The 13,107-nt window shown below is 37.4% G+C and overlaps 1 protein-coding gene across 7 annotated transcripts in view; it reads left to right on the plus strand.

Annotated features, from left to right (window-relative positions):
• Nucleotides 1-13,107, plus strand: part of TTC26 (tetratricopeptide repeat domain 26) — a 46,878-nt gene that overhangs the window by 24,207 nt on the left and 9,564 nt on the right. For all 7 annotated transcript variants that reach the window (XR_002433180.1, XR_002433125.1, XM_021379433.1 and 4 more), the window contains 5 exons: nt 86-139; nt 552-615; nt 5,952-6,040; nt 10,594-10,677; nt 12,245-12,314. Coding sequence is in view for 5 of the 7 variants with exons in the window: in XM_021379433.1 (XP_021235108.1) it covers nt 86-139; nt 552-615; nt 5,952-6,040; nt 10,594-10,677; nt 12,245-12,314 (361 nt within the window). In the remaining 2 variants the exon portion in view is untranslated. The remainder of the gene's footprint in view (nt 1-85; nt 140-551; nt 616-5,951; nt 6,041-10,593; nt 10,678-12,244; nt 12,315-13,107) is intronic.

The following is a 13,107-nucleotide window of genomic DNA, read 5'->3' on the forward strand; positions in this document are numbered from 1 at the left end:
AGAAAAATATGTGTGAGTACATTGTTCTGTGTCTCCTGAAATCTTCACATTGCCTTTTTTGATCCTCTTTACTCTTTTTTTCCAGGAGTATATCCTCAAAGGAGTGGTAAATGCAGCTCTTGGACAAGAAATGGATTCGGTGAGTTAAGTCCATGAGGTTCTCTAGCTTCTTCAACAGTAGGATATGAACAGATCTGTAGGGACTGGAATGGAGTGAAAGTCATCTCACATTTACACTGCAAGATCTCTGAGTCTCTTCGTATTACTCCACACAGTTCTCAGTCCATAGTGCATAAACTGCAAGTCTCTGTTACTAGTCTTGAAAATAAATCAAACTAAATTTGGCTTCCCTGTCATGCTTTCAAACCCTGTTTGCTTTTACAGTATTCCAGTGTATCTAGACCTACACACTGGCATAGTTTGCCTTTTCTGGTTTTACTTCATCCCCAGTTTGCCTGCTTGTTATTCTTAATTTCTCATATGTGTTCCCCAGAACACATTTTCAGTTTGTATTGTAGTAACAACTCTGGATTTTTTTTTTCTTCTCCTAGAGAGATCATCTGAAAATTGCTCAGCAGTTCTTCCAGTTGGTGGGTGAATCAGCCAGTGAATGTGGTATGTTTGAAATGTTCTTTCTCCATTATGTAATCCCTCCTATGAAATACAAATATATACTATCATATCTTCATCTAACTGCTGACCATTAGGTTGACTAGTGCTAGGCATTCTGTTGCTATAATGTGAGTGAGAGAAAGTTTAATTTATAGTTCAAAATAAATTTACAAGTTTAAATTAGAAGGCTCAATTTATTCCAAAACTGTGGCCAGAATTTGGCCAGAAAAGAGACTATACTTCAAATTGCAAGTCTTAGAGGTATTGCGGCAGCTTGTCTTATATTAGTAATCCCCTTCGTAGAAAGAGAGGACAGCAACGTAACTAAATTTAGTGTGTTGCTGAAACCTTTGTCACCTTCTTAAAATCTTGTGGAAAAAAGCTGACAGAGAAGAGCATACAGTTCAAACCAATTCTTCCTTTAGAAGTGAAATAGTGTGATTTTTGTATCCTCAAATGCAGGGTCTGTGGAGGACAACAAACTGTAGATACCAAGTAGAAGAAATAAACAGCTGCGGTAGGGCATGGCAAAAAACAAACACATAAAAATGAAAATGTGGGTTTTTTACAAATATTAGATGTTTTTTAAATAGATGAGTGAAGTGGAACACCTGTTTTTAGAAGAGGCTGTAAACTGAAAATCATTTTTAAAACACGATAGGAAGAAGGTAATATATAGCATATTGTTCACATTTAATTTGCAACAGGGCCTTACAAAGTAGATGATGCCAGTGAAGAGATGTTTCTAAGCACTACAGAAACCTTGTCCAAAATAAAGTACGTGTTTTCTTTATCAGTGAGTAACACAAACCTGTTTACGCTCAGATAATATGAGATGCGTAGTATAGAGCCTAAATTATTCACCAACCAGCGTAGGCAGGATCAGTGGCTGGCATATTAAAGAGGTTAGAGATTTTATGTAGCTAGATAATTAAAAAATAGTTCAAGTTCTATTCTGCCTGTGCTAACCTGGTATGTGCAATGATGTGGCATGATACAGAGGAAAAATTTTGAATGACAACTTTTCTTCTTTCTTAGAAAGGGAGCACACAAATGATCAGGTGACTCCTGACCAATACAGAGATTATTACATAGAACTTGATTTGAAATATTATGATCAAAATCCAATTCTGTTACAGTAATCTGAGTATAATTGAATTCAAAATTCATTTGCTAACAAAAACCTCAAGTATTTCTCTAGTACTAAATTTCAAGAAAGGAAGCCACATAACATTTCACTACAAGTTTTCTGTTTCAAATGAGAAGTAGCGGTGAAAAGGATAAAACAAACCTGATAAGAACACTTGAAAGAACCTTTTTTCTTCCTAAAGAAAGGGTTCATATTTATAATTAATTAGATTTAGGAGGCAAACAAAGACATGACTTGGTTTGCCAGTGGTACAAAATTACTCATAGTCGGAGCTTCCACAATGATGAAAGCTGTGGAAGAATATATGAAGCTGGGTAGTAATATGCAAATTAAGTTTAGCTTTGATAAATATGAAGTATTACATATGGAGAAAAAAACTTTAACTATATTTGCAAAATTATAAGAAGCTCTAGAAAAACTGAAGAGACTCTTAGGAACTGATGAGGAAAGGGAGAACAAAACAGAAATAATTACTGTGTAATTGTACACAGTTGTAATTCCCTTGCTTGAATATTGTCTGCGATTCTGATTCTTACATTTCCAATGAATATGGTAAAACAAGAAAGCATACATAAGCACAACAAGGACAAAAGAAAGGGTACAGATTGTTGAACAAGAAGAAATAAAATAAGAGGGTACGCAGCCTGCAAAAGTGATGACTGAGTTTATTACAGTCGTGATACAGAACATTGTAAATACATAGCAAAGATGCGTAGAGAAGAATTAGCTACTCTACCATCCAAAGCCTAAGGAGCGTTGAAATAAATCCTCAGCAAGGTAGTTAAAAACAAGGAGCACAAATTACTTTTTCACATAAGACAACTTCTTAGATGTAGAATCTTGCAAGAACTAAAATGTATAAAGAAAATCGTAAAAGAAAACTACATTGGCTGTTGCAAAATTTTCGGTTGTGGTTAGGAAGTGTGTAAGAGCAGGTTGTTGGAAGCTGGGAGAAGCTTCAAAGGAAGTAGCGTTATTTACCAAATCACATATTATATGTGAAACCAGAATGCATTCTTTCTGTAGCCATATATTCTTACTACACAAGCTTCTGAGCTAGACAGGCTTCAGATCTATCCAATATGATCATTTTTATTTTCTTATATTACTTAGCATATTAACCATTATGATGTATATTTTTGGTCATTTTTAATATGCTGCATTTTGAAATGGAGAACAGAATTCTCACCTGTTTGTACACTTGGGCTTGTAGCCAGCCAGGCTATTCAAGCATGTAAGTTACACTTCAATGCTTCCCACTGTGCCGGTCTAGCAAAGAGAACAACTAGATCATCTGTTTGAGATCTTTATCAAGTTTCTTAGCTGTTTTGCAGACTAACAAAGGAAAAGAAGGTTGTACTGATTAGAGTGAGGAAATCCTGTGCTTTTTCTTTTCTTGGAATTGGACCTGCCAGGCTTTAATGTGGATTATCAAAAAGTGAATGGATTGAAGCGAAGATTTGTGGTGAGGTGGGGGTTGGCCTTTTCTTCCATATAACAAGCAATAGGACGAGAGGGAATGGCCTCAAGTTGCCCCAGGGGAGATTCAAGTTGGACATCAGAAAATACTTCTTCTCTGAAAGAGTGATCAGGCGCTGGAATGGGATGTCCAGGGAGATGGTGGAGTCACCATCTCTGGAGGTATTCAAGAAACATTTAGATATTGTACTGAGGGACACGGTTTAGTGGGAAATATTGGTGATAGGTGGGTGGTTGGACTGGATGATCTTAGAGGTCTTTTCCAACCTTGGTCATTGTATGGCTCTCTGTGGAATATTTTCTCAAAATAAATTCTTGTCTTTCTGACTTGCTCTCATTAGCTGTAGAAATTCCATGACTAGATGAAGAGAAAAGCAGCAAAAAGTTAGTTTATGAAGAATACTGTGTTGTGTGTTTGCAAGGTCATTTGGAGTCAGCAAATGAATCTTTGCTATTTTTAATTATATTTGTGACACAGAAGTTTGAGGAACATAGAGCAAACAGAGGCCTTTCCAGTGCAAGATGAAATTCTTAGATATATGAAAAGTTATGTGATTTAAGAGGAGTGGGCACATCCAAAAGCAAAAAATCAGGAAGCATTTGGAGCATAGCAGTCAGTACTCAACTGTTAGATACAATAAATAATGCCCAGAACAGCAGCTCTGTTTTACTATTTAATAAAGAATTTGTAATCCTGAGTGACTCCTAAAGTAGAATTGGTGTTACCAAAGGGGATATAACTAGATTGTTACAGGTAATTCCTGTGCTGTAAGTGATCTAATCGCATTGTCTCAACGTGGTAGAAAACATAACCGTTATCAGAGAATTTAAGGAGAAAATGTTGCAAGAAGAACGTTAGTGAAAGTAAACGAGCATTAAAATTTCTATTAAATACAGTGTTTGTGGTGCTGAACATAAGTCTTACAAACTACCCTATTTACACTGCTGACATAATGGAGAACAGCACCCCATTTGTTTTCTGTGGTCCTCTTAAGAGCAAGGCAGGTGTAAAGCAGAAAGAAGGAAGTATTTCTTCTGGGTTTGGTGCAGTTGCTTCTTTGAGGTATTCTTAGATCACCCTTAGTAATTTTTTGGAGTGAGAACTTTATCCTCTTCCCACATAAGATGGACTGTGTGGAATAGAACTATAAAGCTTTGGTTTTCATGCTGAGATGTACAAGATTTATAAATGTTTTACTTGTTTGTTTGTTTGTTTCATTAAAAGGAATATATGGAGGATAGTGTGCTGGGATAATAGAATTTCCTGCCAAAATGTGGATATGAAACTAAATGCTGAAACTTAGACATCTCCCATAAATGGGAAAAGAAATGCATGGTCCTATTAACTCCTTTTTAGTGGAAAATGTATTCCTAGTTTTAAGTCTTCAAATGTTCGTTTGCATTTTATTTAAATTACTGAGAATTTCAGCCTCAAAAATTGAATGTGAGAGAAAAAGTGCATTCCTGAGGTACTTTCATTCTCATTACAATGAAAAAAAAAAAGAAGTGGAGGGACATTGAGGAAAAAGTACGTATGGGCCAGTTTCTGCTCCCAAATGAACACTGTATAAATAACTAAATGATTTTCTTAATTTGGAGAACTGAAGGATGTCATTCAGCCAATGATAGGGATGATTGTCTCTTTATGGAAATGACAGGACATCCAAGCCTAGTATCTCCTCATGCAACAAGATAAAAAATGAGAATGTTTTGCTTTCCTTTGCAATACGTTTTGAGATCTTATATAACGCTTTCTGGCAATAATTAGTACCTTACCTTGGAAGGCAAAATTTACAGTGGAATTCTAGTGAAATGCTGTGTTTAGTGCTGTGGCGCAGTCAAAGTATTGTTCTTCAGATACAATTTTCTAGTGTGGATGGATTGATGGTAACTAACCTGAAAGAGCAGGTTACTTCAGGGCTGTTGATAATCTTAGGATCTTAGCTTCTGTCACTTCACCACCAGCACAGAGCAGCATGCTCTCTTAACAACCTTGGGATATTGCCTTCGTAGCTGCTACTTGGATTCATCCATCTCTGACCACTCTCTGCTGGCTGAGTCTGAGAAAAAAAAATTGTCCTAGTAAACTCTTAAAAAAAAGATCCTACTGGCACTCATTTGTGCTTGTCTGCCTAACTTATTTATGGCATTATCACTTGTGAGCAATGTGGTAACCCAAGTGCTTGAAAAATAACGTTCATGCTGTCTTTTAACTTGTGCATGTACTGAAATTTTTTGGTTATGTTTTTGGTGTCTGAAGTTTGCTCTCTTACTGGAACTAAAATCAAAATATATAGGTCTTCTTTGTCTGGGATAACCAAAGAGTGTAATTCTAAAGCAAAATGGTATGAGGTCAGAATAACAAACTCAGACTTTGTATCAAATGTTGTTTCCTAAAAGTAAGAATAATTCATGGTAAAATAATGCTGCATAGATTTTTGTCACGGAAAAGTCCTATTACTTAAACAATTTGTTTCTGTAGAATGTGCTGTTGAATACAGTCTTGTGATAGTTATTGTATGCTGTAGAAAAGTTGACAAGATGATCTAATAGCTTTTCTAACCTCTAGTGTACTCTTTTGCCTGAAAAGGCAAGTTATGTTATTTTTAGAAGTTAGTTGCTTTCATAGTTGCCAGCAATCTTGGCAGTGACCTCCATTACCACATAGTTTTTAAATTCTACTAATCTGCATTTCTCTTTTGAATTTCAGATACCATTCCAGGGAGACAGTGCATGGCCTCCTGCTTCTTTCTTCTTAGACAGTTTGCTAACGTCCTGATTTACCTCAACTCCGTCAAGGTTAGTATTATTATTTAGCATTGGTACTACTATAATGCCTGGAATCACTACCTATGGAATTATGCTGTACTGTGTGAATCAGAAAAAGACATAGAAACGTAATAGGCACATTAAAACACGGGAACAACAGTGCTGCATAGTTGGAGCATTCTGATCATGGGATTAAGTGACTGCAATCTTGTTCCAGTGGTTGGAGACAAGAGTAGTAAGAACTCTGTATTTGATAAGAAGAGGAATGAGAATCTTTAAAGAAACAATTTGGGAGATGCACTAGATGGGGAGAGAGCTATGATGTTCTAAGGGTGGGGAAACTTAAGGAGTATGCATGTGATTGTAATAATGCCAAAGCATGGGTGAAGAATGACAGAAGTGTAATGTTTTTAAACTATATCGGGGGTAGGTCAATGATGAAATCCCAAGTGGCTATAGCAACTGGGATGGCTCCACTGTAGTGGAATGAAAAGATACCTGTTACCCTAAACTGAAGTGTGTGTTTAGTTGAAGAAAAGGAGCACTAGAAACTAGCAGTGAGATTTGTTTTGCCTAACTTAGGCCATCTAAGAGTTAGAATTCCAGTTATAACTGATCAACTTGTGTCAGTGTATAGCCAATATGGACAGATGATAACTTCCAGAGGAGAATTCATCTTGTGTATTTCTTATAGTTATCATAAAGGGAATGAGTCACTCCACAGATAATGCACAGCTCTTAAACAACCAGTTCTAACCTGGAAAGGATAAAGTTAAATGAGATTAATGACCACTGCCAATGTATATAGGAAATCTTAGAAAAGGGGAGAATATGGTAGCATCTGGGGAGCTCAGTGGAGTAATCATTAATATTGGAAAGTAAAGCATGGTTAGCATTTGTAAGGGAAAGAGTCAGAAGTGAGCAAGATACTAAACGGAAATTAAGAAGGTGAAAGTAGGCAATAGGGAGATCATAGGACAGAGTCATGAGGTAAGAGAAGTACTAAATTGAGGGGATTTGGTGAGACAATTCTGTTTGTGAGGGTATAAAGGAAAATGGTGTAGGAAAGGTTGGAAAGAAAATCTGAAGGGGAAAAAAAAGGAAGAATGCAGAATATTCAATGTTTCTTCATAAGATGTTAGTAAGATTCCATGCAGAGGGAAATACAGATCTAAAGACTGCCAGGAAGGAGGCAGAAATAGCAAGAGGTACAGGTATGCAAACTTTCTATCCTGCTATATTTATCAACTAGAAGAAGGAGCATTCTTACTTAGTCAGATATGGGAGAAAAGATTTTATTATGTGTGCCTAATGAGAGGAGGGGCTATTTGACTGCTTGGTCTTTTGGTTTCTTGTGTTTGTTTTTTTTTTTTTTGTTTGGTTTGGTTTTTGTTTTAAATTAGCTGCTTTGCTGAAAGTATGAAGCACTACTGTTACATGTTATATGTAAGTGGATCTTTGCTTGCATCTCAGCTTCTCCATTCATAACAGTAATTTGCCAAAACCAATCATCAGAAAAGAATAATGTACCGCAGTATGTTCCACATATGGCAAACAGTGTTGCACGTGCCTATTTTTAACTGTATACCTTTTCTGAAACATTTTTAGGCAAATATAACCTTTCTTAGCGTTCCCTCAGTTTTCACACTTGCAAAGTGAATGTGTTACAAGGATTAAACAAAATATTATGCTAAGTAAAGAAAGGTCAATAGAAAAATGATCGATGCGTTTCATTGCATAGTGGTTTACTCTTATTTGAAATACTGGCCTCCCCTTCTGCAGTGCAGAAAGAAAAGTAATTCAGAGAATTATTAGAAATTGAAATACTGTCTGAAGAGATTTAGAAGATAGGCATTATTTGCTATAGAAATGAAAGAAAATAAAATTAGTCAAAATGAGGATTGGTAAGAAGACAAAGTAATACAAAATGAAGATTAGAATAAACCAGTTAGATTTGAAACCTCTATTTGATTTGTATTGAAAACAATATAGGCTTGCTGGAATTACAGTTTTTGGAAGGTTTTATAGATTGTGTCTAGCAGGTTGCAAAATGATCAAGCCTGGTAAAACATGTATTTGTTAAATTCTTGAAGGGGTTTATAGCTACTGGCACTTTGAGACATAGTGCTGTTGATAAAAAGCAAGAACTGAGGACAGATGTCTTCTGCCTACTACTGTTTTCCTTGCATGGTCCTTTTGAGGTAGATGACACTCATCAATTTTAGTTGAGTCTAGCCACTGGTCAGATTTAGTTAGGTCATGGGAGTGCAAGTAGTTCTTCTTGTACCATTTTACAGACCAGGATTAGGTGGCTTTTCGGTCACCTTTGTGTTTTTTCATTGATAGAAATAAATTTCAATACAATGTCTGCAGCTCTATGTAGAGCCGTGCGCTCTCTGAAGACTGTTTGCATGATACTTACAGGAAATACCACTTTCATCTATGATTGATTAAAACAGCTCAAGGCATGAGAATGTCTCAATGGACAGAGTATTATAAATATATGGCCAGCTGCTCTGCTGGTGACGTTGTAGCACTGACGATCATCTGAGAAGAGAAGATAATTCAAGGTCAGCTGAGTTCTGGCCACAATGAATGCTTCATCATTCAACTGAGTATCTGAGTGTCTCATTGAAATAGGTGTCCCTCAGAGCACAGTTTTATGGAAAGACTGAAGGCCAGTAAAAAGACCACAAAAGAGTGAAGTCCAGTGCATAGAATGCACTGGACTGAAAAAAACACCCATGTAGCTGCCCTGAATATCTTGCAACACAGATCCATTTCAACTAGCCTTGTTTTTGCAGCAGTTCTGGTCTCTGGCACTAATACAGCCAGGATAGGATGACAGTTTTTGAGTTTGGTTGCTGACAGAGCTTCTTTTCAGTTTTAATTCAAAAATACAATGGAGAGTATTTGAACAGAAGGAGCTATTCATGCAGTAAAACCAGCATCTTGCTTACCAGCTTTGCTTAACCTGAGACTTGTGCTGATTCACACAAAACTATCATTGAGGAAGTATACAGTAAAGTGTTGTAATTCTCATTTGGTGAAACCAGTTAATTCACCCTAAGGGTACTGAAATGTTTGTACAGGCTTAGTTTGAGATTCCCCCAGTCAGTTCATCCTCATGCCTTCACATAGCTTGCTGTATTCACCAGCTCCTTTGGACCTTAGCATAGATTATTTAGGTGAAAGCTAGACATCTGGCAACTACTGGCAACTTCTCACCTCTTCTCTCAAGGCAGTGGCTAGGTATATGTGAGTGGACTGGGTCTTTGTGACTGCCTCTGACAGGGAAGGGATGAGGTTCCTCAAGTGTCTATACATAATGGAAGAAGACAGAGCCCCGAGAAAGGGTCTTGTCCCTCGCTCTCCATATATTTATACAGTCCTAGCTATGCTTTTCACCTCCTCCTCACTCTTAATGAGGGAGCAAACCAAAGTTAGCTAGAAACTGATCTTCCTAATACACGCTGTTTCTCTTATAGATGTTATATAAGGAAAGACATTATTTTTCCACACAGCTTGCTATTATGCTCCCAAGAAAGCTTTCCTCGTGATAACTGTGGACACTGGATAAACCATCCTGCTTTTTTCCTGGGTTCTTTCACAAGCACTGTACCTCTGCTTGGCAGAGATCCTCAGTCTCATTCATGCTTGTTGCTGTGGTATTGTGATCCAGTTTACCTATATCAGGTCTGCCTGTGAGGCAGTGTGGTGACAGAACTGAATGTAGAATGTGCTCAGCTAACTTTGGTCATCTGAATTATACTTTAATCTGGACATCTGACCATGATCAAATCTAAGCTATTTGGGTCAAACTCAAACATCAGGCTAATCTATATCTACAGTTTTATTTCCTGCTTTGGCCCATGCAGTGTTTCAGAAGAGATGCAGCCAGATTAACCATCTATCATTAACCAAGTGTGTCCTGTCTGATATCATGGGAGAGAACAGCTTAGTACTGCACTAAGAGAGAAGGGTGCCTGTAAGCAAGTCTTGAGCTTAGGAAAGCCCTATTACAAAGTATGCTCCCTGGCTGCAGCCCGGCACTGCAGCTCCACCTCTTTCTTGTGATCCAGTGTTTCAGATTAGCATCTGTCACATAACCAGATCCACAGGATGTCTTGTTGAACTTCTTGAGTAGTCTTGGAAAAACAAACTGTTCATCTCCTTAAGCCTTTAGGGAGTCAGCTACCTATTTACCACTCTAGTGGTGAAGTAAGTGTTTGGGAGGTGAAAGAGACCATGGCAGCACAGCATGTCTTCACATGACCAAAGTGAAAATGGCACCCATAAAAACTGCCACTGCAATTTAAAGCTTGGAATATTTTCCAGATAACTCATGGTTAATACTGTGGAATTTTCCGGCTGTGTTTGTAGTCAGAAATGTAGGATGGAAAGCCAGTCCATAATTTTCTACCCACTGTTTATAAATGTCGTATGTTCATAATGTGGGTTTTTCTTTTTCCTTCCTGTTGTCTTGATTGTTGTTGACTCAGAGTTGGAGTGGGGTGTTATTTTTAATCTTATTACACCATTTGAGTTTTTCCTTTCTTTCTGTGTGGCTTTCTTTTTTCCAGAGTTACTTCTACAATGATGACACTTTTAACTTCAACTACGCCCAAGCCAAAGCGTCCATGGGCCTTTTTAGTGAAGCTGAAGAGGTATGTTTTTACTTTCTTTAGAAAGCAATAATACAAATGTTTCCCTCAGACTCTTCTATTTTCTTCCTTTTTTTTTTCCATCTACATCTTCATTTTGGTTGAAAATAATTACACTGTGTGGAACATTCATAAAGGAACTGAAACTCACAGGGAACACTATTCAGAAAAGATTATCTTGCTAATCTTGTAATGCGAGGTATATGGAGAGTCATGCTGTTTGTGGTGCGTCACAAGAGTGCTTGCAGCTCTCTCTAATTGATCAAAGAATGCCTTCTTAATCAGATTTCCTACACTTTGTCTGGGATCCCAGGCAGTCCTGTTGTTCAGATTGACTAGAGCATGCTGAGTAAAAGACACTGAATAGTTAAGAGCTGCAAGGTGTCCCTAGAAATTTGTGTTTAAAAAAAACCCATGCAACAACAACAAAAAAAAAAACATTTTCTTCCTTGGGGAGATGTGGGAGGAGAAGAGGAAGTGTTCACTATCTTACTCAGCAGCATCCAGATGCAGCTGGAAGAGATTAACTTCTACACACAGCATTTTTTGTGTCTATGTGCAGTAGCAACTTAATTACAATTAAAATATGCAGAAGCAAACAACCATCATGAAGATGGAAGCTATGTTTTCCATAAGGATATCAGAAGATGAACCAGAAAAAAACATATAGTCCAAAGTGGGTCATACAGTTTTTGTTTTGGTTTTTGATTTTCTCCTTTCTAATTTTTTAATTCTTCAAAGCTGGTCACAACAGAGCTCTCCTCCTTCTCCTCAGTTATTTTTTTCCAAAACTCACTCTATTTCTGTGGAACTCACAATTCCAGTACATACATCTGCTCCTATAAAGATATTTTGCTTGTTTTTTTTTTTTTTTTTTTTCCCAGAAGCATCCTAAGTATACTTACAGATACACATGCAAAGAGGCATACGTAGCTGGGTTTTTTTTTTTTTTTTCCTCTTAATAAAGCCAGAGTACATCTTAAAATGCATAACTTCCCACACACACATCCCTTTAAATGCAGAATGTAATAAGCCTGTGTTTGTACAGTAAGTTACAAAAGACTAATATTTTGCCTCAGAACCTTACTGAAACCAAAAGGGTAAGAAATGGATTATTGCTCACCTAAAATGAACTCTGACACATACGGGGAAGAAAGGCTCATATGTATAGTGAAACTTCTGGTATTTCAGGATGATGCTAATTTAATTGCATGCATTGCTTTCTAAACAAACAAGTTCCAAATACCTTTTCCCACAGGCCCAGTGTTCCTTTGTGCTGTTTGGGTTGTGTGGCCACTCACCGGTGCTTGTTCATAGCAGTACACACCCTCTGCACAGCTTGGCACTTCGAAGCTGCAGAAGTCCCTTGATAAGCGTTGCACTGTTTCAGTCCTCCACCTACCCAACGTAGCAATATGCCCCAGCACTACGCTTGCAAACTCAAAGTCTTCTCATGAAGCCATTGTTGCATGGCTCAAGCCTTACCTGCATGTTGAAACGAGGCAGGTCTGCCTTGTGTTTGTTTAAAAGTATGTGCATAAATAATCTTTTATTTTCCTTCTTCCTGCAGGTGTTCCTTTTGATCCAGAGTGAGAAGATAAAGAATGATTTTGTTTACCTTAGCTGGCTGGCTCGCTGCTGTGAGTCACTTTACTCTCTACCTTGCAGAATACAGATACTCCTCTATTGCATCAGTCTTGGCAATCCACTGTCCTAATTGAATGTAATGTTGTAGGTGGATTCAGGACTTTAAAAGTGAAAAGCTGATTGTGCGCTCATTATAGTGTGGGTGGTTATTGCACTTTTCGTATGTCTGGCTTCACTAAGCAGTTACAGCTTCAATACTTTCATGGTTCCATCAATGCAGTTTTGTCCTAACCAGTGAACCTTTTTCTTCTCAGTTGTCTACTCCGTTGCTTGAGTGAGGATTTCCTGTCTTGAAAGACTGGATTAAAACTGTAAAATGTTCAGAGTAAAACATAAAATAGAAGCAGCAATACTGGGTCAGGCACAAGGGTCTGTATAATTCCAGTTTTACTGGGAGTACTCCCATGGCTGAGGGAATTCATGCTTGTTCAGTAGACAGCGTTCCTCCCTTTGATTTTGTGCTACAGTAGTTCTTTGACATGATTCTGGAAGTGCAGTACTCTAAGTGCGCTAACTTTTCTACTAGAGGTAGAATTAACACTATTTTAATCAATTATCAATTATAAATTTTGTAGCAATTTCATTAAAGTTGCTATTTATTCTCAGGTGTGCCTCTTACCGCTCTGAATTCCTCCTGAAGTTTCAGTAAAGGTGCTATATTCTTATCTATCTTAAAAATTTCATTTTTCATTTCAAACAGCTTCTGGAATATTTTGCAGAAGGAACTGTTCATTGATGAGTATATTGATCTTTTTGTGTCAAGTTTATAAATTGCTATTATATCCT

The sequence above is a fragment of the Numida meleagris genome, chromosome 1 (genome assembly GCF_002078875.1).
Source record: "Numida meleagris isolate 19003 breed g44 Domestic line chromosome 1, NumMel1.0, whole genome shotgun sequence".
In the NCBI taxonomy this organism is placed as follows: domain Eukaryota; kingdom Metazoa; phylum Chordata; class Aves; order Galliformes; family Numididae; genus Numida; species Numida meleagris.